This window comes from Bemisia tabaci, chromosome 3 (genome assembly GCF_918797505.1).
Source record: "Bemisia tabaci chromosome 3, PGI_BMITA_v3".
Lineage (NCBI taxonomy): Eukaryota > Metazoa > Arthropoda > Insecta > Hemiptera > Aleyrodidae > Bemisia > Bemisia tabaci.
This window is the reverse complement of record NC_092795.1, coordinates 24,028,821-24,056,412: the sequence shown is the minus strand read 5'-3', so window position 1 is coordinate 24,056,412 and position 27,592 is coordinate 24,028,821. Positions and strand designations below refer to the sequence as shown.

At 41.9% G+C, this 27,592-nt stretch overlaps 2 protein-coding genes across 2 annotated transcripts; one reads left to right on the top strand and one right to left on the bottom strand.

Moving 5' to 3' along the window:
* The first annotated feature begins 1,823 nt into the window (after positions 1–1,823).
* LOC109031038 (uncharacterized) lies at positions 1,824–17,374 on the top strand. The gene is made up of 5 exons (XM_072298048.1): positions 1,824–1,960; positions 5,248–5,424; positions 10,423–10,729; positions 12,558–12,738; positions 15,193–17,374. Exons 1-5 carry the CDS (start codon positions 1,828–1,830, stop codon positions 15,694–15,696), a joined length of 1,302 nt encoding a protein of 433 aa, XP_072154149.1. The 5' UTR covers positions 1,824–1,827; the 3' UTR covers positions 15,697–17,374.
* A 1,178-nt stretch (positions 17,375–18,552) lies between these two features.
* Positions 18,553–23,625, bottom strand: LOC140223737 (uncharacterized). Its single transcript, XM_072298047.1, has 2 exons — positions 20,982–23,625; positions 18,553–19,990 (listed from the first exon to the last, which is right to left on the bottom strand). Exon 1 carries the CDS (start codon positions 23,607–23,609, stop codon positions 21,681–21,683), a length of 1,929 nt encoding a protein of 642 aa, XP_072154148.1. The 5' UTR covers positions 23,610–23,625; the 3' UTR covers positions 18,553–19,990; positions 20,982–21,680.
* Positions 23,626–27,592: the final 3,967 nt, after the last annotated feature.

Below are 27,592 nucleotides of genomic sequence, written 5' to 3'. Positions count from 1 at the left end.
ATGCTTAAAAGTGGAGCCAGCACTCCCACTTGCATTACGACTCTATATACTCTATGTTTAGATGCGTCTTAAGAGTTTGCTATGCCCATACCGTATGCCGGTCAAGCGAGCGGCCTAGCTTGTAAGGCGCGAGCCGTATAAGGCCGTAGCCAGGTTTTCCATTCCCTCTGTTATCTATTCAATATAGACTTCTTTGATTGCTCGTGAATGCTCTCTTTCCTGTCTCTTTTTCCCTTGCCTTGTTTATGGCATAGTTTCCCTCGTCATTCCAGTCATAGCAGATTTTGACCGTACCATCAAATCGAAAAAAAAAATACCAACTCTACATTCATCTAATAACTGTTGGTCTCTGGTCTCGGCTGATTGCCGGAATTGGCTTGTTGAAAGCTGCATATTGACGGCCAAGTGCGGAACCATATGATGTCTCAAAACTTTTGCTTCTGTTTTATTTTTTCGAAGAGAAACAAGCTAATTTTATAGCTTGAAAGGACAGGATATTCTGTGAATAGAGGTGAAGAATTGAGGAAGTCTTAAGAAATAAAAACATAAAGTATGACAGGAAGTCTGCAACATTGCAAACGAAGATTAGTGGTTTTGCAGTTTTGCCATCGATGTAAGAGGTAAGTAGGTCTAACTGAGTAGACTTTTCATGGGTAAACTGCACCAAAATTACAACGAACACGTCGTCTGAAATCCTCAACTTATCGCACAACTTGCGGAGTTTCTTCACGCATTTTCAAACTTCACGCGTCCGCAGCTACTTCCTACGCTGCAGGCAATCAGGTTGGTCGAGAGAGACAGACGTGAGGGCAAAGCCCGAGCTGAAAATTTTGTGGCCCTGAAAAGGGCCGTTTTGGAAATTATGAGCTGTGCTCAAAGACGGTGAGCAGGAGCAAAGCTGGCTGGAGCGATGGCGAGGACCTGAAACAGAGTGATGCTAATGCTAAACGTCCTCGACCGCACCGTATTTATAAGTGCGGGAGTGCGGACGGCTTAGAGGGCAGCGCCTTAATTCGCCGGTGGTGGTGTCACCACAGACGCTAGATAATCAAATCTATCTCGCAACAATCTCAAACAATCTCGCAAAACCTTCTCTCACGAATGATTTCAATCTTTTTGAGCCATTTGCATTTTTCTTCATTTTCTTGTGTTACAAAAGGAGATACTTCAAAACTATTGAAATGTAGGTATTCGTATTTGAGATGTAGGGCAATTTTTGAGATTGTGCGTTTTCTTTGATCAGGTTTTTCTACAACTTTTTTGGACGAACCTAACTGTCAGCAGCTGAGGAGGAAACTCCCGTACACGCACTAAATTTGAACATACGTCATAGAGCCTACGCAAGACTATGCATTAAAGAGTGAATTTTAGACAATTCTAAAGTGCACAACGTGATTTTTGCGCAATTTTCCCTGTGAGAAATCTACTCACCTAACTTTACCTCTTGCGCGCAACAGACACGCGAGAAAAAAAATCAGCCAATCACAGGTAACCTTCTCCCCGTCTCTGAATGAAGAAGTTTCCGCGCAGTTTCGTCATTCAAAATGCGACTCTTAGTCGGCCCTTAAGTTTACGTCACAAGCACGTAAACACTGCAGCAACAGTGCCTTAAAATCAGCGCCATCAATTTTCCTATAAAATTCTCCTACTTTCCGTTGGCTTTCATGCGCAAATCAGGCAATTCCTCTTAAAAAGCAGCAACGCTGTTCGAAAAAATTTTTTTTCGTTAAGCCGATGAGGCAAACACTGCGTGTGGCAACACTCGCTGTGGTGAAAAAAATGCTTCGACTCAGTCGGTAAAAATGTCATCCTCGCGAGTAAACCTTGATGAAAGAGGGGCTTCCATCATGCGAATATATGGCATTACCATGTGAGCTGACATACAGGATGTTAAAAGTTTTTCGGTTTCATCATTTGATTTGGATTTTTTCAAGTCTATTACAATTCGTATCCAGTACGAGTGAGTGTTCCCTTTTACAATGTCACTAATTAACTGTGCTTGTATCCAAATGAAGCCAATTCCCTTGGCTCTTTTCAGAGACAATATATACACGCGTTGATTTTCCTGTGCATGTCGGTAGTTTTATATGTGTGCTTATCCACGTGGTTTCCTCTCTGATAAATGCTTGCCATCCGTGTTTAAATCGAATCGATGCACTGTTGTTGGGCCTTCTAATTCGTTTATGGATCGGTCAAACTTCTAAATAAGTTAGAGGTGGTTTTGAAAGATGACCTAGTGCAATTATTATTCATGGGTAATGTTGCTTAATTTAAATGACGGTGATGTCAGATTAATTTTTTTGTCCCAATTCAAAGTGATTACCTATATTAATCCTTGAAGTTGAAATACGCGTGCGAAAATGAGACGAGATTCAATTCCAAGCGCATCCCTTTTCTGACGAACTTGAAGGATTATTTTGACTTGAATGCCTTTCTGAGATATTACGAGTAACTTATTTGCTGAACCTGGTTAATCTCGCCGTGGTGAACTGATTTAGTAGCTACGTCATTCTTGCAATGTTCAACCTATCCATGTTTAATGATTCCAGAGTGAAAAATTGGAATAACGGAAATGAAGTTTTAACGTACTTTTTGTTGCTTAAAAATTTAATTTTTGCAGTAAATTTTTCACGGAGTATATTTCAAGACTAGTTCTTGTTGAAATCATCAATATTCAATTTTTGAGTTCAAAACCTGCACTTGTGCGCCTTGTTCTCCAATCCCCGCAATTGAACATAGCCAAAATATTCAAAACATTATTAAAATTCAATCTTGAGTGGATTTCTCGTTTATTCATGACAATTTCCTCATGAATAAATGATAAATCAATTCATGAGTCCCTTAATCCTTAGATGCCAAAGTTGGGTCAAATTTACCCAAGACTAGTGAAAAACACCTGTCTTGCATGGGCCGGTGCGTAAAATCTTTAGATATAGGTCTACAAATCCATCCTAAAAAAGAATCAGCCACAAATTGAAAAAAAGAAAAAAAATCTAAGGTCGGGGGATTTTTTAACAACTACCCCTAGAAATCCGAAGCTGGTAAAATTGACTCGACTATCTCTTCTGTGGGAACTATGGGGCCGGTACACAAAAGCATCAAATATAGTTCTACAAATACATCCTAAAGTAGGAATGAGACGTGAAATTGAAAAAAGAAAGAAAAAATCGAATGTTAACACAGCCGAAGATATGTGAGACGTATTTGGGCCTCGTCTTTTAACTTTCCTCCCGAGTCTGAGCGATACCTCATCGGCAGCATTCAATAGTTCACGCAGCGTGTCATCGCGCCTTCAATTTTGCAGACGCAACACGGACATCCATCAAGTGCGAATAGTTGTATCTCTCCGCCGCGCCTTTATCAACGCGCTTCCTTTTCCTTGCTCTATTTCCATCTTGTGTTTGTTTCTGTTTGTCTCATTTGTAGTGGTGCTTCAAGGGTTAAGTGAAGAACCTGGCCAAAAATACTGCCGTGATAGCGAAGAGAGCCGTAAGTGCAAAATTTTCGAAATCGAGTTTTCTTTAAAATTCGTCTAAACTCTTTTAGATGAAATTACTGAGAGCTAAAACAGCAAATTTCATACTAATTTAATGGAAGCGAGACGGATTAAAAAACCGCAAGTGCACAAAAAATGACATAGTTTTTTTCAAGAAGCCGTAGGTGCATGAGAACCAATGAATACTAGTGCTTTCAAGAGGAATGCCGCCCTCATCTGCCGATTTCTAACCTGAAAATGTGTTCGTTATGTGTCCAACACGCTTATACAAAAGCAAGCAGAAGATATCACGTACTGCTGTCTTGCCAAATACTTATCTAACATGAAACTGAATTATACCTTTTTCATGTATTTTAAAATAAAATCGGTCGAGTTTTAAGCCCCCAAATGATTTCTAAGAGTCTATCGAATGATTGGTTGCGATTTGACAAAGAACGGAGGCTTCTTTCAATAAAATGTTCCACTCAGAAGCTTCTAGGCCCATTTTCTCAAAACTTCATTTTTGCACTTACTGCTCTCTTCGCTATCACGGCAGAATAGGAGAGGCTTAATCGGACCTCGATTTTAACTTTTCTTCCGGATCTCTGAGTGACACCTCAGAGGCAGCATAGAGCGAAGCATTAGGAGTTCACTTATCGCGCCATCGCGCCTTCAATTTTTCAGATGCAATACGGACATCCATCAGGCACGAATAGTTGTATCCCTGCGCCGGCATCAACAAGCGTCCTTTCCCTTGCTCATTTCCTACATTATTTATATACATATCGAATGACGTTGCCACTAAATAAGTCTACATGCACCGAGGTCATCGCTTATTGCAATAATCAAAGATCATACCTTTCAAATAATGATACATTTGCAAACATACAGGTTTTGTATTTCTTGTATAAAGATGTAATTTTTCCACCGGTTGCACGAGTTCCCTTCCCAGATACTGTCGTATTTCGTAGTCTGGAATTTAACACGTCAACAGAATGTCAATTCTGTTAACCCACCGACGACCTTAAAACCTTCAGAGAGTCTAAGGCAGGCAAGACGGATCGGAAAGAAGTTTTTTTTTTTTTTTTTTTTTTTTTTTTTTGCGCTGAGGAGATGTGCTAGAATGTATCAGAAAAAAGCTAATCGATAATGAAATAAAATTTTACCAGTGATCATTTTTGTGACTTCGTAATTACTATAAAGGTTTTTCATTTAACATTTTGTTGAATCTTTATCGATTTTTTAGTGAATGAATTTGATGAATTAATTTTATCTTTGCAATATTTTTCTCCGATTAGGGTCATAAGCCAGGCAATATTATCATGCAATAAAAAGTATACGATAAGAATTCAGCAAGCCAGGAGCCGGGCGCTGGAAAAAGACGAAAAGGATTTGCTCCCTATTGGAAGTAAATTTTCAAATTAAAATGACACCCTAAGTACCTATCTATCCATATAATCACGTGATAAATGAGGCGCTGGGTGCAGAAAAGGCATTTCTTAGATGCGGTGTTTCAGAATCTTCAGAGCTAATTTTTATTTTAGAGAGGAAACTATTGGGTGAAATTTTTGAAACTTTACGTTTTCAGTACGGTAAAATCATAAAAAATATTTCGTGAAAGTTACAACAAATGATATAGATCTGCTTTAATTATAATGGATGAAACGTTGGCACAGATTTTGAGACACTGCAATCAAAAAATGTCCTTTTTGTACCCAGCGCTTTAAATATAGCACACTCGGTTTCATTGACCCACCGTACATATTCGACAGATGCGGAGGGTGCAAAACAAATTTCAATAATGTGCTCTTATGTGGACCATGGGATCATTTGGTGCTCGAAACTTGCAGGAGAAACAGTTGAGCATTGGGTCTCCTTTTTGGACGAAACAATCGATGACGGGACGGCCAACGGGACTCTGGTTGATTTATTGCGAGGCTTAAAAACTGGTAACAACTGTCGACTTTTGTACAACATAGCCTAACTATTCTTGACTTTCAGACTTCAACACAGTTAGACCTCAGATTCTCTTGAGTCACATACTCCCGAAGATCCTCGAGTAGAGCTTATTCGTGTAGAGCGTGTTTAATGCTCATTCTGGAGGAAAGGAGCCATTGAGTGGACTGTGGACTGAATTTCGATATCAACACTCCTGCAGCGTTGATATCATCAGATAGAACCAAATAAATGTTTTTCTCATTTATGGAGAGATTATAGATATTACTAAACGCATAAGTGGCTCCCCTGGCGCATGCTGAGTCCTAAAATCTTCGTAAAAGTGAACCCCACCATATTTTATCTTAACCCTGATTCAATGGACTCGACTCCTTTAGACCCGGTTTACTGGGACGATGAGATATATTTACAAAGCCCCTCGGAAACAGGTTTATTATTATACAGATTATAAGAGCCAAAGAAGAAAAACAGAGGGAAGAAGGAGGAGGAAGAAGGAGGAAGAAGAAGGAAGAAGAAAGAAGAAGAAAGAAGAAGAAAGAAGAAGAAAGAAGAAGAAGCTGGAAGGAGAAGTAGAAGGAGGAGAAGGAGGAGGAAGGAAAATAAACTCTTCTTCTCCTGCTCCTTTCACTTCTTCCCTTTAATTGTTCTTTTAATCATTCCTCCTCCTCCTCCTCTTTTTTTTCACTCCTCTTCTTATTCCTTCTTTTCTTCTACGATTTATTCTCATTCTTTTTCTTCTCGTCCTCCTTTATACCTTCTTCTTCCTCTTATTGATTTTGTTCTTTTTCTATCTATTTACCTTCTTTATCATCATCTTCTTCTTCTTCCTCCTCCTCTTCTTCCTCCTCCTCTTCTTCTGTAACCCGGTCTCCGGACATAAAATTTGAATATGCGCGGTTTGGTCCCTCCAGTCCCAGGGCACGTTGATTGGTCTCTCTCTACTGGCTGTCGGCCAGTGGGGAGAGGGCAATTGGCATTGCCTGGGGAGTGGGGGGTCCGGCCGCCATTAGTCTTTTTGCCATCTCCTTAGGAGACTTCACGTAAGTTTTTTCATCATCCTTTTGAAAGGGTGGGGCTTCGGCCCCATCTAGTGTTTTAGTCCTCAATCATGTGCTTCAGGGTCCTTCCGATATTTGAACTCTAAACACCTACTCGTGTTCACTTTATCCACCTGTTTTCATTCTCTATCTCGTTTGAGGCTTTCGGGCCCCGGCTTCACTTCCTTCTCCTCTTCTTCTTCTTCCTCCTCCTCTTCTTCTCCTTCTATTTTTTCCCGATTTCTATAATGCGACTTCATCTGACAAATGTCAGGCATCCTCAGACCCGAGTCTATCAGACTGAAGGTATAATCGGAACACGAAAACACATCTGTTTAAGACTTTCTAAATAACCTCTCACTTTTTACGAGCTGTAGATTTTGAAATTGGCTTAATAGACGTCTGCGAGGAGGCGTTTTGACGAGAATAATCCGCGTCATATGGTTTCATTCTGGCGGCCAAGGCGCGTTTGGAAACGCCTTCATGTTTAGGGTATGCAATACGGACATCCATAGAGCAGGGATTGTTGCATCCAGGCGTTGCGATCAATGTCGGGTCATCTTTGGCAATGGTACAATTAAATAGAGGGCGCTTTTATCCGCATTTCAACATTTTTCTGATTATCTTGATTGTTTTTCGTTTTATAACTTATTAATATTTTTCATTGAACCGGTGTGTTTCGAAAACACGGCGATTCAAGGAGAGCTAAATTCTTTAAATCGCGCTTTAAATATATACGTACTCAGTGGAAATATTGTCTTTCTTTATTTTTACGGCCGTAACTGTTACTAGTTTCCGCTGGTAGAATAAAGTAACATTAAATTCCGGTAAAATTGTAAGTGGTCCCAAAACATTCCTTCAAACGACCTGGATTACAGGTACTAGTGCCATACACGAACTTGATGGAAAGTTTACCTTCTACAGCCCTGTAGCTGAGCAATGCCTAATTTAAAATTCAAAAAATTCAGGAGGGGGGCACTGGGGGGGGGGGGGGGGGCACGGTCGTAAAGGTACCTCCCAAAAAAGAAAGGAAAATGAGAGAAAATCAGGCATTAAATGTATACCTACAGTAGTTATTGGTTTTCGCAGGGAGATTATTAGATACAATCGAAACTAAGTTCTAACTTATAACTTAAAAGTTTCTTCATTTTTTGTGTGTGGTTGGTTGGTAGATACGTTTATTTGGTGCTTTCAACATTGAGCCATTAACACCTTAGAGGAGAGATCAAAATGCTGTGTCTTTTGCGCTAGAGGTGTGTATACGCACCAAAACCAAGTGCTCAGCTAAATCGGATTATTTTCTCTAAATGTAGCGCAAACCGCGAGGAGCCATGGAAGCGTAAATTGATTTTTGGAGGAAAATAGTCAAAATTTAACTGGAATACATTAATGCGTGGGAAGGGCCCAAAATAGGACAATTTCCAAAAGGTCATGCGCATGCCTTAAGCCTTTCCGCATCCCTTTCAGTCCTGGTGCAAATGTTAGAAAAGAAATTAAAGGTTGATCTCATCCACCATTGCTCATGGATCTTCTGCGTCATCAGCAAAAATTAAATTAAACCAAGAAGGGAGAGACACGTGCATTGCACATGTCATTCCACGTGCGTGACTTCCAAATTCACTTTAGATAATGTAAAAAAGGGTAGACAGAGTATTCTCGTGGTTTATTTTTTTTCCAGTGGAAATTTCCCCCTTTTACTGATGCGGCATCAAGAATTTTTAGCACTTGCTCTCTCTAATTTTTCATATTTTTCAAAATGCATATTTCAAAAGAATTTTATTGAATCCATACAATTTTCCTCATTTCATAAAAATGGATCTCTGGATCTACTGATATTTGCAATATAAATACAGTAAGAACAAGTATTATAGCACTATCTGTGACGCCGTTCTTTCTTAACCTCAAGTTTGGCGGCGACCTCGTATTAAATCTTTATAGGAGGACAATAAACACTGTCCATACTGGGCCTGTCGCAAACTTCAGTTGAAGCAAATATTAGAGTTAAATATAATGTGAAATGGCCCAAAAGTCACGATGGGCGCATCGGAATTGTCTCAAATCCCCTCCTAATTTCACAATCTGCGTAAGAAATACCGACGGTGTAAGTCAGCCATCACCTAACTCGTTTGCGGTGTCTGAAAATCTCCGCCTCCATGTTATTTTTTTAAAGGCGGACGCATTGACACCACTCCTTGAAGTTTACGCAGAATTTTCTTCGCAGAGAGATGAAACAAGCAGTAAGCTCCAACGCATTTGCGTCGGAAAGCGGCTCTGGCGACGGTAGTTGTAGTCAAGAATGAGGGCTTAGACACATTTTGTCATTGATGTACAATCCGACAACTGTCGATTCATGTTTCATAGAGTCGATGTCATTTCAATAATCGCCCCGATGGCCACGATAGTTGTTAAACGTTTACGGTTTCCTTGGTAACCTTTGTTTGCTATCAGCTGATATCGAGTAATATGCCTAGGAAGCTCCAACCACTGCATTCTTCCAAAAAACCGCGAAAACTTTAAAATTCAAAATTTCAAATTTTGAACGTAAAGTACATTTTTTCCATCACGAGATTAAAGCACAGACAAGTTTTGAATTATTGACTGTATCACCATGATTCCAAAAATACACTACACAACATAGCATTGGCTAACAATAAAATCACTATGCAATAAAATAAAGTCATGACAAGGTACATAGTCGAAAATGGCGCCGATTCCCATCAACCAACGCGCGGTCTCTCCAATGTAACATGGTCCATTGATACTCCCCAGCTGGGACCGTCCGGAATAGCAGCTCTAGTGCAAGTACCAGAGCCGCTAAAATCAAGGCAGTTTCAAAGAATTGCCGTTGAGTAGTTTTCCGTTTAAAAAATAAAGTATGCCAGGAAGTCTGTGACGTCGCAAACCAAGTTATGTGATTGCCGACTTACGCCGTCGATATGCGCTTTTGTAAGCTTTCCGCTTCAAAAACGATACTACGGCACAGGTGAGCAAGTCGTAAGAGGAGCCGTTCCATCCAACCCTTCCACACTAGGATGCCAAGCAGTATTAAACATGGCCGACGTCAGCCCGCCAAAACACTCGTCCGACGGGCTTTTATCAACCGGCAGGTTTATATTTACAACAATTTTCTTGCGTTGGTAAAGACCAAGGTGCTTCCACACGATTTGCGCGCGGGAGTGCCGGCAATGTTGCGAATTGAATATTGTGAAACATCCTAATTCACAAAGGTTGGAAGAAACGAATCCTCTAACGAAATGTCACAAGTGCCGTAGTGTCGTTTTTAAAGCAAGAAGTTTAAAAAAAGGCACATTTCTTACGCAAATTGTGAAGTTAGGAGTGTATTTCAAACTTTCCCGATGCGTTCATCGTAATTTTTGAGCCATTTTGCTGAAGGGAACAACTCTTATCATTGCTTTAGCTGAAGTTGGCAACACGTTTGATGGCTGGAAGTTGTGAACGGAGCATAATCCATTAATTTAACGAGCGCATCCATATAAAAAAGAAAATCCTCCATGATTCACCAGAAGTCTACGTTAATAAAGCATCGGTGAGTCGATTATTTGTTGCGTCATCCCCTCTTTCCTAGATTCATGATCATGACGGTGAATTGATCGAGGCCGTTGTCGGATGAGTCACTAGTCTGCTCATCAGGGAATTTATGGAATAATCATTTTTCAATAAGGATCAACGATTTTGGATTCATTCATAAAATCACCTATCCGCGTGGGGGAACGCATAGCACATACGTGGTTTTTTAAAATGAGCCAAAAATTGTAGTTCCCGATTTGCGAAATGTAGTCCAGATAGCCACCGGAAAAAAAGTTTCAAGATTTACATGCAGAAGCCATTGAGGTTTTAGAGCGAAGCTTAATGTCAAATCGGATTAACCACTAAGACACGAATCATGATGAAAACGTAACTGCTCCATTAATTCCTGTGCTTACTTCTAAACAGGGGATCCAAACCAGAAATTCTTACTGACCTGCGTCGAAAAAGAAAAAGAGGATGAGTCTAGCGAACTGCGTTCTTGTCACAAAAATGATCGGTCGGCCTCGAACGAAACCAAAATGCCTTCCGATTTCGACAGTAGCCATGAACTGGCCCCCGGTGTGACCGTTCCGGAGAACGTCCACCTCATTTTCGTCGATTTCGATGTGAACGACGTCACCGAAACACATCAACTTCAAGCCAGACAATGCAACAAACCAGGTAGAAGCCCTAGAGATGCAAATCGGTGTGCCATGGAAATCATGCGCCAAAGGTGAGGTATATCATTGCTACTGGATTCAGCAAGACGTCTATCAGAGATTCTTAGAAGAATAAATACTGAGTGCAGGGCCGAATTTACCTACTTGCCGCCCATGGGCCGTCTGTATTTTGCCGCCCCTTCTCATTCGTTTTGAAACATCGATATAAACCATCAAGTGAACGTGCCGGAGGAAGAGGGGTGCATAAGACGCTTTTACTCGAGTTGGGCACATTTTCTGTGGAAGCCCTGTCATTAATAGCAGAATTTCACGGAACTTTGCGCGAAAATTAAGTTCCGTAAACCTATCTCTGTGTGGACGAGGCCTTTCCTTTGGACGTATCTTACAAAACTATGTGCATTAAGACATGAGCCCTGAGACCCATAAGAATATATGCATTACGTCACAATGCACATAGTTCCGGTGGATAGAAAAACGTCCTTCATAAGAAAAGAACGAAAAAATTATGAAAGATTAAACATGAATGTGGTTTAATGATTTTAATTTCTGCCACCGCGCCAACAGCACTGTGTTCGGTGCAATGAGTGAAGCATCCATACAGTCTTGTAGGCGATATGCGTTTTACGCCGACCGGTGCTGACCGCACTGTTTTTGACGCAATGCGTGACGTATTCATGGAGTCTTGTAGGCGCTAATATGAGTTTCATGCGCCGCGCCGAGGGCTTCTCCTTTCCATCTCAAGTCCTCGTCATCATTGCGCTCTGCGCCACGCCGCTCCAGGTCAAAGTGCGTGTTTGGTTTCTCTCTCAACTAGACTAATGAAAGGCTCTGTCAGCTCTTGCATCACCGAAAGACGAACAAATTAGAAATTACTGTACTTTAACTTTCAGAAAATGAGAGATCTTTTCGCTTTTTCTCGTATATAGTTTTTTTTCTGAATCAGATTTTTTTCTCGATACCTACATTTGAAAAAATTACAAAATTGGCCACCCCCGAAATCCGGCCCCGACTGAGTGGACGACTTATATTCCTAAGGGAAAATGTGATTTTCAACGATTTGAGTAAGGAGCCATAAGAATGTATTTTTTTGTCAGTGTATTTGATCAAATTCTATTCAATTTGCTGCTAATTATTAAGAGAAACATAACATATGTGACCACTCAGACGGGAAAAGGGGACTTTCGCCCAAGGAGGTGAAAGCTCTAGTTAAGAGTTTTTTGTCGGGGTAAACCAAAGAATCGGATTTTGAAGTTCCGAAGAAAACTCTGTTTATTGTTCTGAAATATTGATGCGAATGGTTTAATTCATTTTTTTTGCAAATTGAGGGTGTGGAACTGTCCGGTGATTCCGCACTCTGGCCATGATCGGTTAGATTTTAGATCGTTTTTGTCTCGAAACTAAGTTTCATGGATTCAAAGCTTCAGACCGTCATGACTCAAGTTTGGTTCGACCGATTTCGGCTTTCTCCAAGAGGGCTTGCAGAAAACTCATTTGAACTCTGATATCAATAATGCAATATCGTGAGTTTGTGGAAACGAGGGTCCCTTTTTCCCTGGACAGTCGCACACATTAATTCATTCGAATTTTAACGAGAGAAGAAATCTTTAGGATATTTCATGTGGAGCTCAAGTCCATCTTTTCTTCCGGTGATTTCTTAGATTGATATCTGAGTAGAATCCACGGCTACCTATATTGACCGGTTTACTTGATCCAGGATCCAGGTTCACAAATTTGTAGAGATTAAGGCAGAACGAAATACTTTTCTACAGACCCTCTCGTCAACTCCATGGAACTTGGTTGCCGTTACCGAGTTTCGAACCCAGAATCTATTAACCTGGAGTCTGACCGGCATGTATTTTTACGTAAAGAGTCTGATTCCAGGTGGCAGCAAGGGCAATATCGGCGATCACCGCGCAGGGTCATCAGGAGTCGAAGTGGAAGCAGGACAAAATCATTGCGCCAGCAGAGAACGGTGCGGCGGACTTATTCCAGTCCCAACGGGAAACAATATTCTCGGATTACAACCACGACGAGAACCAGCCCCAACGGTAGACGCCAAACGGTAAGATGAGTGCCGGGAATTGAGTTTAGTATATACTAGAGGGTCCGCCCCGTCGCCCCGTGGCCGCTACGCAGCCCAACTCCCGGGGCGCTACGCGTCCCTAGGGGCCGCTTCGCGGTAGCGAAATCGTTGAGATCGCCCGGACAGAACAAATTGAAATTGCCGAAAATGAATTAAGAATAAAATAAAAAAAGTAAAAAGAGACCTCAGCAACTTAAAGCAAACATAGAATCAGACGAACCAAATGGAAATCTACTACTCTCAACTTACTAAGAAAACTCAAACGAAAATGAACAAGAGTATTATTAAGAATTAAAAAACAAAACAAAAAAAAAAAGTCAACCAACAACTAAGAATGAAATAATGAGAAACAGAAGACGCAAGTCAACTAGGGAGGGAAAAGGGAGAAGCAGAGGACAGAAGCTAGAGTCAACAACAACGCAAAGGTAAACCCATCGGGGTTCCCACAGTTCCCACACTTGCGGGTGCCCCCCTTACAGACTTTGAAAATTCCCTTCCTATCTAGCCAATCGAACGTCTTACTCCCCTTCCTCACCCCGTCCATCAAGCGTCTTAAAAATGATTTCATTATCATAGAGAGGATATTGTGGAGTAACTACCACTGGACAACTGTGGATTACCACTAATTTCAACTAATTTTGAGTCGGAGGGAGATTTTTTTGACAATCGCCAGGATTACAGTTTTGTATACCATTAGACTATCATGAATTTTGCAGAAAGCAAATACAATTTTAGAAACTCCGAGGGCAGGATGTCAAGTTGTCATTAGAATTGCGGGTATACACTTATGGCTTCAATTCGCACCTTTCTAATGGTCCATTCGGTTCCTTGGACATGAAAAATAGATATTTCAATTATCTTTTCCTCGAAACTACAGTTTTTAAACTTAAACTTCGAACAGCTATAGGTAAATTTGGTCGGTTTGACATTTTTGAGGTTTTTTTTGTCCTAAATTCTTTGTAGGTAACTCCTCTAGACTCTGATGCTAATAACGCAATTTAGAGATTTTGCGGACTTTAGCGCTTTTCACGCGTTGAAAATGGGAGCCGAAAGTGAGGTTACGTGGTTGTTGTTCAACAGTCGTTTTCCCGTAAGTTTCAACTTTGTTGATCCAAATTTGAACTCAAATTCTTGGAATACTCAGCTGATGTCGAGTCCAGACTCATTATCGGTTCCTGAAAATTGCGAGAACCACGCAAATTTCGCGGAATCTCGCGGCAAAATTCATCAATGCGTCTATGGCCTCCATTTTCAGCTCCTATTTTCGGCGTGTGAAGTGGGCATGGCATGAGAGGCAAATTTTCGCGAGTGGATTTGGTTCAAGTTTTAAACTTACCGCCAACCTCTGTTACAACACAACGAAATTCCCTCCGGGTGACGGTGCACCTACAACATTTAGTTTTCACGCTGGCAGCATTGACGACCACATCCAAAATTCTCGACTTACCTCGGGAGGTGGGTCGAAAAGTAGATGGATGCAAACGTTGGGCATAATAATTCATCCAGCGACTGAGTTTAGTTCTTCAACTCAGCAGAGCGTTCTTCTCCATTGGTTTGCAACCCTGCCAATCTGGTTGAATAAGTCGACCAAATCCACTCGCGAAAATTTGCCTACGTCCCTTTTTTCGTGAACAGAACCGACGGTGTAAGTCCGCAACCACGTATCCCGTTTGCGGTGTTTGAAAATCTCCACTCTTAATTCATTTTTTAAAAAGCGACATCATTCCTTGAAGCTTTCTCAGAATTTTCTTTGATCAGGGAAGAAAAATCACGGCAGTTTCCAGGAATTGCAAACGGGTAGTTTTCCATCTAAGGTGATTCAATGGACGCCATATTTTGTGTCAGAACGGCATGCGATATATCGCATCAATTGGTTCCATTTTCTCAGCTATTCGTCATTTTTCTCCATTTTTGAGATCGCAATTCTGTTGTCAGGAGACTAAAGCGCTCACTTACTAATTTTAACAAAGAAATTCAACTCAATAAAGGCGTGGGTTTTTTAGAGAGAAAATATCGCATTCGAGTGCAGTTCTGATATCAGTATCGAATGCGATGTTTTCTCTCTAATGAAACCACGCCTTTAGTACGTTGAACTTCTTTGTTAAAATTAGTAAGTGAGTGCTTTAGTCTCCTGACGACAGAATTGCGATCTCAAAATTGGAGAAAAATGACGAGTAGCTGAAAAAATGGAACCAATAGATGCGATATATCGCATGCCTTTCTGACACATAATATGGCGTCCATCGAATCACCTTAATGAATGAAGTATGACAGGAAGTCTGCCACGTCGGAAACCGAGATACGTGGCTGCAGACTTAAATCGTCGATACATTCTTTTCCTTCTCTGTACGACTCTCAAATATTTATTTAGAGCTTCCAGTTTCGAACCAAACAACTTTCAAGTACATCTCCGCATCGTCCGATCGTTTTCAGGTGGTGAGACGAACGAATTCGCGCTCTCCGCAGCGGAACAATCGAAGCAGGGGCAGGAGCCCACCCCCTAAGCGGCGATCACCCCAACGAGCATCGTCCGGGACCAACGCGAGCTTCCAGAAGGCACCTTCATTCTCCGCCCCGCCGAGACAGCAGTCCCCACCGAGACAGCAGCCCCCGCCGAGACAGCAGCCCCCGCCAAATCAGCAGATCCCGTTCGAGATGGATTACCCTGAGTCGCCGCCGACCCGCGACCGACCGCTCACGGCCGCGGAGCTCCTAGCGCCGAACAACAGCCTCCCCTCGGACCACGTCGAAGACGATCTTCCGACGGACGGCACGCCGCCCGTCGCCCGAGAGAGGCTGTCCGAGCCGGTCGACGCTGACGCTGTCACGGCACAACTCATGTCACTCTTGGAGAAAAATGGAGGCGGGCAGGATGGAGGCGGGCAGGATGAAGACAGGCAGGGCGATGGCAGGCTGGATGAAGACCTCATGTTTTGATGAAATTGAAATGATAGCACCATTAATCGAACTTCATTTTGCAATAAGGAACCACTATTTCTGGCCCATTTTAGAAACAAAATATATCGACGGTGAAAGTCGGCAATCACATAACTCGTTTGCGGTGTCTGAAAATCTCCGCCTATACGTCATTTTTTTAAAAGAGAACAAATTGACATTATTTCTTGAAGTTTTTGCAGAATTTTCTTCGAATTGAGAAGAAAAATCATGACAGTTTTGAAGAATTGCCGTTGAGTAGTTTTCCATTTAAAAAATAAAGTATGACATGAAGTCTGCGACGTCGCAAACCGAGTTATGTGATTGCCGACTTACACCGTCGATATATGACATTGTTTTCCCGATGCAGATACAGTGAAAGCTCGCTAAGTCGAATTGTGTAGGGACCGACAAAAAATTCGACTTAAGCGGAAATTCATCTTGACCGGTTCTCCGTTTAATTTATGAACGTGTCTAGGGACCGAAAAAAAATTCGACTTAATCGACATTTCGTCTTAACCGTAGTTCGACTTAGCGAGCTTTTACTGCATATGCTTTTATGAGACAGCCGGAGGTAGTGGTTCCTTATTGCAAAATGTAATCCAATTCGTTGTTAGCATGTTTGATGTCAGCATGAAATCGCTTTTAAAACCGCACCCGAAGAAATATAGATAAATAGACGGAAATTATATTTTGGGGATTTAGGAGAGGACTTTGGATATCCTGGAGAAACTGCATGCAAAAACGCATTTTTGGGGCTTTCTCGCTTCAAGACTTAGCTGCGGCAAACGTAACTGAAACATGCAGAGCGTGAGTTGACAGAGTGCTGGGGCAATTTTTAACGGTACTAAAATAATTGAATCATAAATATTACTTCGTAATCTGCATCCAAGACCGAAGATAATTAACATTAGTGGTTTAGTCGGAAATTTACTCCTCTTCTCTCCCCCCCCCCCCCCCATTTGATAATTTTAGAATAATGGACCCAAACTGAGAAGTGTGCATTCACTCAAAAATGTTCAATGTGAAACTAGAAATCGACGGTGAAACTACCAAACCACGTATCTCGTTTGCGGTGTTTAAAAATCTACGCTCGCATTTTATTTTTTTGAAGTAGACCAAATCAGTATCATTCCTTGAAATTTTCACAGAATTTTCTCCGCACGAAGAGGAAAAATCACAGGAATTTTCAAGACTGGACGTTAATTAATTTTTTATTTAAAAAATAAAGAATGACAGGAAGTCTGCGACGTCGCAAACCGAGATACGTGGTTTGGTAGTTTCACCGTCGAAATGTGCCTCCCTCCACTTTGACATTCAGCGCCAAAAACTTTTCTATATAGTTGCACCATTAAACTGTCAGAATCAAAGGAGCACACAGACAGATAAGAATAACGATGGTGACAAAAAATTGAATAAAAAAGTCACAAAAAGACGTATTTCCGCCTCGGGATAAGCTCTAATGTCAATAAAACTCCATGATTTCTTGAGCCCATACGTAAGAAAAGCGGCGATCTGTGGACTACCTTTCCTATCTTTTAACCATTTTTCCTTCGGGTTTTTTTCTTAATTTTTCATCTTGGACGCCAACTTGGAGATGAAGAGCTAGGATACTCGTATTTATTGTACCAAAGACTTAAGTAAAAATAATAAAATAACTATGGAAAACCGTCGGATCAAATACAGATTAACTTCCTCTGCCTTGCAGGTTTCCCTGGTTTCCTCAAAACAGATCTCGTAGCTTTTAGGCTGCTACGTTAGTTGCATACTTCAAATGACTATTGCATCACGCAAGAAGTCTACTTGCGGGTGAGTTGAAAACCCTTCCTTAGCTGCCTCTGGCTTTTAATGAAGTATTGATGTTCGTGAATACCCACCGCTTGCCTCTCACGTTGACGCTTCTTACGCCTACGAGTTCTGTTTACACCTGTATCTAACACATGCCACCAGCATTTAACTACTGCCTTTCGGTCTTTTTTTCAAAACCTCCAATGTTTATGGACTAGTTGATTTAAATGCGAATATATCTGCTGAATATATTTCAACCGAGCAATTGGTGATAAGACCGACTGTTTGTACGGTTCGGTGTGCATGTTTTTGCTTCATTTTAAACTGAAGGCGCTTGAGCGTTACGGTGAACGATGATGACACCGCTCAACAAGGGTTCTAGTAGTATGATAATAGGGATATGCCATCACTTGACCTTTGACATTTAAGGTGTCACCAGGGAGAATCGGTGTGACGTCACTAGCGACTGGTTGCGGGTTGCCTACCTATCGTTACCAGTGTTGTAAAATTGTGCAGAAAAATGTTGATTATTTTAGGATGATTTTACAACCATGGTGTGACGTCACTAGCGACTGTTGCGGGTTGCCTACCTATCGTTGCCAGTGTTGTAAAATTGTGCAGAAAAATGTTGATTATTTTAGGATGATTTTGCAACCATGGTGTGACGTCACTAGCGACTGTTGCGGGTTGCCTACCTATCGTTGCCAGTGTTGTAAAATTGTGCAGAAAAATGTTGATTTTTCAACCATGGTGTGACGTCACTAGCGACTGTTGCGGGTTGCCTACCCATCACCCGCGTTATCAGTCTGATCAGGAAAATCGTGATTAATTGAGGGGTATTGATGAAAAATTTTACGGGGAAATCTGGATTATTTTAGGATGCCTGATTTTACAACCACGGTGTGAGGACACTAGCGAGTGGTTATCTGTCACGGGTTGTATAGCTATCAGTCTAGTAAAATCGGAGTTAATTTACTGGGTGATATAGCATCAATGATGTAAAATGATAACCGATTTTACGTGCTGTGACGTCACACCAAACAACATTGAAAAATTGTGCAGCGGGGGGCCAGGATGAATTTTCAAAATTGAAGTCCGGCAATCGATTTCCCCAGATTTTTATTGAAAATTGAGCGGGAGCCTGATCTTACAACCATGGTGTGAGGTCACTAGCGGGTTGTATACCTATCGAGGGGTGATGGATAATCGTAATCAGTCTAGTAAAATCAGAGTTAATTTACTGGCTAATCAATGATGTAAAATTGAGCGGGAAAATTTCGAGAGTGTTTTACTGTATAAAATGATAGCCGTCTTTACGTGCTGTGACGTCACACCAAACAACATTGAAAAAATTAGGCGGGGGCCGGGTTGAATTTTCAAAAATGAAGACCGGGAAACGATTTCCTCAGACTTTTGACAAGAGCCGAGTAATTTAATCACCCCGTACAACGGTGAAAATTTCCGAAATTAAAGATCGAAAAATTCGAGTGTAATCTTTGTATGTATGATTGCCTTTTCAAAATTATCCCGTGCAATTTTTCTGACAACAGTCATCCAAATGTTCAATTTCGGAAATTTCCCCGTGTATAATCTCTCCTATGAATATCATTAGACATTAGTTTGAAATTTTCTCATCTTATAACTGTTAGGTAATAGTCTTAAACACCAACCGAAGGAAGGCGTGGAGAAAACTCTAACCTTTAAGGTTTCATATTAATTTTTTTTTTTGTAAAATTCATGAGTAAACAGAAGATGAAAAAATATTACTTCTCCACTCGGATATTTCTTCATCTATTTCTTATATGGAACAGATGTGAGGGTTGCATAGCAGAGGGAACCTATCTCCTGTTTAGACTAAATCCTAGGATTACCATGTGTTAATCCTAGAATTTAACTCAACATTATCAGAGATATAGAGCCCTGTGTCTGCTCACCCTACATTATTTCATTGTAAATGTTAAATCACTCATTAGTTTAGTATCCCACCCACCCATTCTCAAAGTGAGAAAAAGGAAGAAAGAAAAAAAACTCGGGTATTTACTCTCTGACTTCACCCTTTATTTTTTTTTTTTTTTTTTTAAACATGGGTATAATATATATATATATAACATGGGTATAATATAACCGACCGAGTGAGGGAGAGAGTCCTATCCCTGGTATTGATTCATCATCCTCCCATCAATACCAGGGAAAGACTCGTCTCCCCCACTGTGGCCCAATATTTAACGGAGAACAGGCTCCCCTCCTTGGTGATGAGATACCCTCCTGGTACATTCTCCTTCGTTACCGATAAGGACCTCATCGAAATCCAGGAGGATATCTCATCCCCAAGTCGGAGGAGCGTTTCCTCCTCCATACTCCCCGGCCCCATTACATTAATCATGAGAGGCCTGGGTGCCGGGGTCCTTGCCCAAACGTAAAAATGAGACTGGATGATGGGGCAAACATGCTGTAGATACATTGTTGGTGCTGGTGGAGAGGGTGCTGTTTAAGATGGGTGGTGTGAGACCTGGTGAGGAGGAAAAAAAAAAAAAATATTAGAAATGTAATAGAAAATAAATAAATGGATAAATAAATAGATAAATAAACTCAGGAAAGGAAAGAATGGGATAAATCTCGTATTTTGCTCGATAAATCTCTAAAATCGGAATCTCCTCTAGGGTCGTAGGATTTGAGATTATCTAAAATCCCTCCCGCTTTTGTCCCGCGTGCGGTAAGTTTTCGACATTGCTGGCACATTCGAACACATTCGCAAACCCACCACTTGGCTTTCAAACATTTAAATTTTCCAACTTTGCTCGACTCGTATGTCCTATTCATCTCGGTATACCACGGGTGATGTAAGAAAACCGCATGATATTCTGCGAAGCAATCGAATCTCTCCGTGTTAGCATCGCTGTTGAAAATGTAGGGCATGAGCTGACGGAGTATTTGAATACGGGGTTCGTACATAGCCTCCATTTTCAAAGCGTCCACGTAAAACTTGTCGAAAACAAAGAGGAATTTTAAATAATCTCTGAACCCTATTTTAGACTTCACAATCTCACACCACTCATCGATTGTTTTCAAGCACCGCTCATTACAACAGTGATCTTTGAAATTGAGGAAAGAGACATCGAAATACGGATCCCGGTCATCCAACTGTTGGGACGGTGACATTTCCCAGTGGAGCATTCCGATGAATATCTCTTTCACCAATTTTTTGAAAATTTTGAATCTGTCCGCCCTCGACAGACGAAAACGGGAGAGAACGGCGAGAGCTTGCGGGATTTTCTCTGATGCCATTTGACTCATAGCGCTATTCGGGTCCGAGTGTGTGAGATTGCATGGATAGGAAAAAAGAAAGAAAAAAAAAAAACGAATTAATATTAATAATAATAATGATAATGATTAATGATTAATGATAATGATAATCCTTAATCCTTATTAAGGATCCCCTGCTTGCCGGATGGATGGTGATCATGATGTTGATGATGATGCAAATTATTTTTAATTTTTACCTCACTCTTTCTCCATTTTGAACAAATGGGTCCGTCCTGCCGGTCCTTTATACACGAGAAGATACCCCGTCCCTTGGTTGATCTTCTCGATATCCTGTTCGCTAACTTTTCTTCCGAAAATCGATGGCAATATGAGCATGCGCTCTTTGCCATCGACTCGGATCCAAGCGCTCAGCCCGACCCCGTAGTCTCCTTTAAAGTTGTCAAGTGAGATAAGTGGATATTTCCCACCCACGGTTAGTTCCTTCGCCATTATCCGCTCTTCTTGGGCATCATTGAAGGATTCCACTAGAAAATTAGAAAAAAACTAGAGCGTGTGGGAGGTATTCTTGGAAAACACCATCATCATCATCGTAGACCTGAAAATTGAGAGTGTGTGTGTGTGCTCCCTCCATTGATTAGTAAAGCGAGTCATATTTACATTGATTAGTGATCCATATTTACATTGATTAGTGAATCGTATTTACATTGATTAGTGAATCGTGAAAAACTAAGAAATTTAGATGCTAATTTTTGTCTTAAATTTACATTTTTTTAACGAGTAAAATAGGAACTATTAATGGATAACCGGGTTTTTCCTCCAAAAGAAGTTGCACAATCTTGGCAACATTGTAATATCTTCAGGACTCGAGCTGAGAATTAACATAATATATATACATATCTATATTTACAAATCGAGATCCTCGCCGTGATAGGTCATTACCGGGGACCGCGTGAGCTGCAAGGCAATTGCCTCTCACAAAATTTTCGGAAGCGTTTTAGATCGGCATCTTCACGGTCGGGTCTACGGCTACCTGCCCCCGTGCTTGTAGACATCGCACCAGACTCATTGACGGAGACAGAAACAGGTCTTTTCCTTCCTCTCCCCGCCTCCGCCGGAGCAGCCACAGCAGCAGTACCATCAGCTCCGTCTCGCTCAGGCGACCGAGGAGGAGGAGGAGGAGGGGAAGGACAGGCTGGTATCGGGCCCGGCGGTGGGGGACAGCTCGCTCGCATGCTTAAACTGAACTTGTGTGACCTGTGGGATAAAGGACCGAGATAATTCAGGAAGAATTGACCCGCGTTAATTTCCCTAATGTTTTCACGCGTGAGGGCTCTATCGAAATCCTTGGGCAAACGAAGCCTGTACGGCTCACCTGTGAGTCTTATACAAGCCACGATACAGCGGCCGAATTTACCAAAAGTCTCCTCCAACGAATCGAGCGGGTATGCTCCGTTTTTTTCGAGCCAGCTCGGGTGGATAAAGGCGGGGCGCGGGGGAATACCGTCGAGCAGTGCGGTCACCGACTTCTCCAGCATGGCATTCTCACCGGAGCAAAAACAATACCTGATCCCATGATCGGAGCACGGTTCGGGATTCGAAGCATTACCGCTGCCACCGGGTAAAAAGTGAGCTCGCAACGCCGCGATTTTATTCGTCTCCCGCCAAATTTGAGGCTCTACAATGTCGCGATGACCCCACGGGAGTGTGTGCACACCGTCGGGGAGAATGTAACGCTTTTGATCGTCCGAAGAGAGAGCTACTTTTCTACTTTCTCGCGAATAAAGTTGCATGTGCTTACTTTGAATCCGCCTTTCGGTAATGTGGGTTTTTTCTTTATTGAACAAAACATCCTTGTAGACCTCAAAGTTGGCGGTAGCGTGTAAAACGCGGGTTGGTACACCTTTCGCTCGCATACCCTCCCCTCCCCCTCCCAATCTATAGGCGTACATTTTACTCATCAATCCCACGAATTCGATGATCGTCTTACCGCACGTTTCATCCTTCATCACTCCCATCCTTTTTCGATTTTTCAGCGAGAAACAGGGGTGCTCCGGGGGTAGATCGCTGCAATCGAACCACTCGTCCGACATTTCCTTCATGTCTTCCCACCAATTTTCCGTGAAAACCTCTAGTATCAGCCCATCTGTATCAATATAGTTATTTAAACACCTCGTGGGACCGTATCTTCGAATCATCACATCGTAATAAAATCGGTACATGTGCACCTTGGACAGCTCAAGCACCGCAAAACCCACCAAGATCGCGCTGTCAAAAACGATCTCGGTTTTGCGCATGTGCACGGCGGCCAGCTCCTCGTCGAAGAGGGTGCGATCGAGGAAATCAACGCGGGCGACCAGTTTCAAAATTTGCTCGCTATTCACCGCCAATTTAATCCTGCGCTGTTTCAAAGGGTTCTGTAAAAATTTCCCGAAACAGCTGTTGCTGAGCAGTTTCGCGACCCCCTGGTGAAATTTAGACGTTAGCGTCTGCCTCAATTTGATATTTTTCTCAATGAATGGTTTCAAAAAAGGTTTTTGACTGAAACTGAAAGCCCGGTTGATTTTCACCAGCCGGAGCCCGTGGCGCAAGGCTTGTTTCAACGTGACGTAGTGAATGATGTAATTTTCACGGTCACGGAAGGAGGCCAGGAGCCGGGGTTGTTTCGCGCTCGGCAGAGGAGGTAATTCGTTGTTACACAAAAACGGGAGCCCTTGATGAAGCTCGTGCAAGTGCTCGGGATAGGCAATCGATACGTCGAGCACGTAGCCGGTCGGAGCGTCATCGGCCACCGCGGTGACGTCGAGCCGCGACAGCTCGTCCGCGGTGAGCCACCTGTAATCATCGTACGGCAAACTCAGAGTCATCGTGTGCGCGTACAGAGAATTTATGTCCAGGTACAGTCCCCAAGAATGTGGAGCTGAAGGATCGTAGTCATTCGCAAAGCGGGTTATTGGGCTTCATGTAGCGTTTGCCCACTTGAACGATACCGCCCCGTATCCCGGACATGGTCATCAAGGTCATCTCGTAGTCTTTGAACAGCTTGATACGAGCCTGCGTGGTTTTGAGCGCGGCCGAGAACCCGAAACTCGGTAGCGTCATGTAATTGAAACAATCGAGGCCGTAAACCTTGAGACACAGAGCTCTAAAATCGAGGCACAAATCGGCGAGCAAATTCACATCGCAACAAAGGTAAAAATCATAGTATTCGCCGAGCGTTCGGCACCCGAACTCTTTCCAGGCCTCGAGAAAGTTTGCATAATCCTCAGGCGTCACCGCCGTGTCGGTGAGAGAATTGTAAAAATGTTCGGGTGCCGGCGGCTCGGTGAGCTCCAGCTTGTCGGGACTGTCGACAAAATCGTAACAAAAAACCGGTTTTCGTCGAGCGATACGGTACTGCGCCGGAGTGGAGCAGAACCGTCGCGTGTACGTGAAGGCCGACTCATCGAGCGTCGAGACGAGTTTGTCCAAAGATGACGGGAGGAATCGATAGGAATCGATGAATCGAATATGAAACCGTTGCGATACGTACACTTTGATGCTTATGAAATTCTCCTCGCTCGCTGGTACGATTTCAACGCGATACGGAAGCCCCTGGAGCCCTTGAACCACGTATTTGAAATCGTACTTGGACCCGTTGTGATAAACAACCGTCATATGGGCGGGGTGACGGTACTTGATATTGCATAGACTGCAAAGTGCGCCTCGATAGTTAGACTCCCCCTCTGGCGAATATTCGTGCGAGTGATCGCGACACTTTACAACGCCTGGGGCGTCAAAACTGACATGGCAAATTTTACAATTGCTAGCATTTTCAAAATCGAGAAGATCCGACGGGCTCATTATAATTTCGGAATTGCGATCATTGTAACTCTCGTTTATCTCCTGCGCAATTTCGATCATCTTTTTCACGAAATGAACATGGGGGTCTTTACCTCGATAGAGAACAGGGGAGGGGGTGTTGAAATTGGGATCTGTAGAAACGATGAGATATGCGTAAGACAGGGGCTGGTGACGTCTGAAATTGAAAGAATTTAAACCGGGCTCGTGATCAATTTTTTCCAAATAACTTTCAAAATCGGCGAAAACCAGAAAGTTATTTGGAATCATTTTGTTCTCGTCTTTGAAACATTTGACTAAATCCCGAGGGGCAGAGGCGATGAACAAATCGCTAGATATAGCGTAACACAGTTTTTTATGAGCCGTCAGATCTTCGGGACTATATTTATGAGCGAAACATTTCTTGCAGATATAAATCCTCCTCTTGGATTTTGTTATCTGCTTACGGACTAGACTATCAAAATTGGAAATGTAGCAATAGTGAAATTTGCTCTCGCTCTCATCGGTGATGTACAAGAGATCGGTGTGTCGATTCTCGATTTCTCTCAAACTCACACGAATAGGAAACACGCGAATCGTTTCCTTATCTCCGACACGGCCCAACCCGAAAACCGAGACGGAGCAGTTATTCCGTTTTTCGAATTTGCCTATTTCCTCGATCTCGACCGGGAAATTGACGCAGCTAAAGTCATATTTATCCAGATATTGTTTGTAAGAACTCGGGTCTTTGACTGTTCCCACGCTTTAGGCAGATATTTAGCCAGCATGGCGTACATGAAGCAGCGAGAATCTCGATTTTTACAATTTACTACGTAACTAGAACTTATAGGTAGAGGTAAATAACTAGAGCCACTAGATGCTACGACATTGAATTTATTCACTCTCAGCTCGGAGCCTATGATTTTACTAATGGTCCAACCCGAACCTTTTAGATAGAAATCTGCACTCTCTTTTTTGATACTGGATTCAAATAGCAAGTATGTGTTTTGGCAATCGGCTTCGTGATAAATATTGTAATTTTTCGTTTTGAACGAGACCCCCTGAATTTCCCCCTCTCTCGGTAAAATGTATTCGGAATGCACGATTATATTAGATTTTATTGTTTGAAGTTGAGATAGCGTGTCTTTTAAAATTTGAACAATAAGAAATTTGATTTTTTTCAAGTGCAGATCCGTATCTAAAACGCTCGGGTCGGTATTTTTAATGAAAAAAGTCCGAAGTTGTCCCCGCGCGGCGGCAGGCATTTCGCGAACTTGCTCGTCGGATCCGAACAAATTCCGGAGGTGGTCGAACGTGCGGTTGTGCCGAGAGGTTTTTAGGTAGAAATCCTCACAAATCTCACAAAAACGGGCGAATTTACCCTCTAAAAACCGAACTTCGACACCGAGCAGTGTCTCCAGCACCGCCCCCGCACCCGATCGCCGATGGTGCCTCCTCATCGCCGATGACGTCATCCTCGTTTAACGAGGTTGATGATGCTGACGGTGGCACCGCTGGAAGAGGCAGCGCTCCCGGCCCCGCCACCGCTGGTGCCTCCTCATCGCCAATGACGACATCCTCGTTTAACGAGGTTGACGATGCTGACGTTGGCTCCGCTGGAAGAGGCGTCGGGGACAAGACTTCTTTTATTTCTAAATTCTTACTTACAAAGTGATCGTACACTGATTCGAGATCTGAAATCGGAGGGCTATTGACGTATTTCGTCACGATACTAAGCCCTCTCTTTTCATTTTTACTCGAATCAGTCCTTATCAAGTAGCTATTAATTTTAATTTTTACTTCGGTATAATTGTCTAAAATAAATCTAAGCTTATCTACAATTTCATTTTTTTTTATCGCGAAAAATTCGGGGAGATCGGTGAGTTGAGGGTCCTCATTTTTGAAGAAGAAAGATTTAACCGTTAAGTCCTCCACGGTTAAATCGGATTGGAAAAGGTTAGATATATGATCTACGCCCGAATCGTGGGCGTAGTTTTCCGTATAGTAGACATCACAGTAGTTGCAGTAGAAAGTAGGAGCCATTTTTAGTAGAAGAAGAAGAAAATTTTGAAGAAGGAACTCACTTTTGAATAACAGCTAAAAACGAAGAGGAGGACGGACGGACGGACGGACGGATGGATGAATGTATCTGAAATTGATATAAAAATCCATCACTTTTTCGGTAAAATGAAATACATTTTTCACCTGACATGAACCATCGATCGATCAATCAATCAAACTTGAAAACAAGTATTGTAGCAAACTCCCCGATTAAAAAATGATAAAGATGTGCTGCTTGGAGAGAGAGAGAGACTTAATTTTTCCTTTTATTTAAAAATCAAGATATAAATAAGTCGAAATGATCGATTGTTTGAAATTATCGATTTAAATGCAGTGGAAATTATCGATTTGAAAACTGCTATAGTTCTAATAGTAAAACACACACATAGACTCACCAATTTAGGATTTTTAGAATATGGCACGTACAGGTATGAAGCTGACGGGAGGTGAAAATAGCACTATAGGTGAATCTGTAATTGAGAGAGAGAGAGAGATTGGTTTTCAGAAGAAGAGGATTAACCAGGTTTTATAAAAATTTTGGATTAAAACAGATGACTTCTCTAGAAATTTTCGATTTGAAATTATCAATTTGAAATTATCGATTTGAATGCAGTGAAAAATTTCGATTTGAAATTATCGAAATGAATGTACTGGAAATTTTCGATTTTTGATTTGAAATTATCGATTTGAATGGAGTGGAAAATTTCGATTTGAATACAATAAAACACGCAGACATATACATAGACTCACCAATTAATATTTTAAAAAATGAGACACGCTCGGGTAGGCGGATGGAAATATCAGACACAAGGTGAATCTGTAATTGAGAGAGAGAGAGAAATTGGTTTTCAGAAGAGGATCAAGCACGTTTTTTTATTTTTATAAAAATTTTAGATTAAAACAGATGATTTTTCTTCTAGAAATTATCAACTTGAATGAACTGAAAATTTTCGATTTGAAATTTTCGATT

Bases quoted from the DNA above. Each gene is read 5' to 3' on its own strand.
- LOC109031038 (XM_072298048.1), top strand. From the start codon at position 1,828: ATGAAAGAGGGGCTTCCATCATGCGAATATATGGCATTACCATGTGAG. The intron at 1,961-5,247 runs GTGAGTGTTCCC...CATATTCGACAG, and splicing joins ACAATTCGTATCCAGTACGA to ATGCGGAGGGTGCAAAACAA. The intron at 5,425-10,422 runs GTAACAACTGTC...ACTTCTAAACAG, and splicing joins ATTGCGAGGCTTAAAAACTG to GGGATCCAAACCAGAAATTC.
- LOC140223737 (XM_072298047.1), bottom strand. From the start codon at position 23,609: ATGACTCTGAGTTTGCCGTACGATGATTACAGGTGGCTCACCGCGGAC.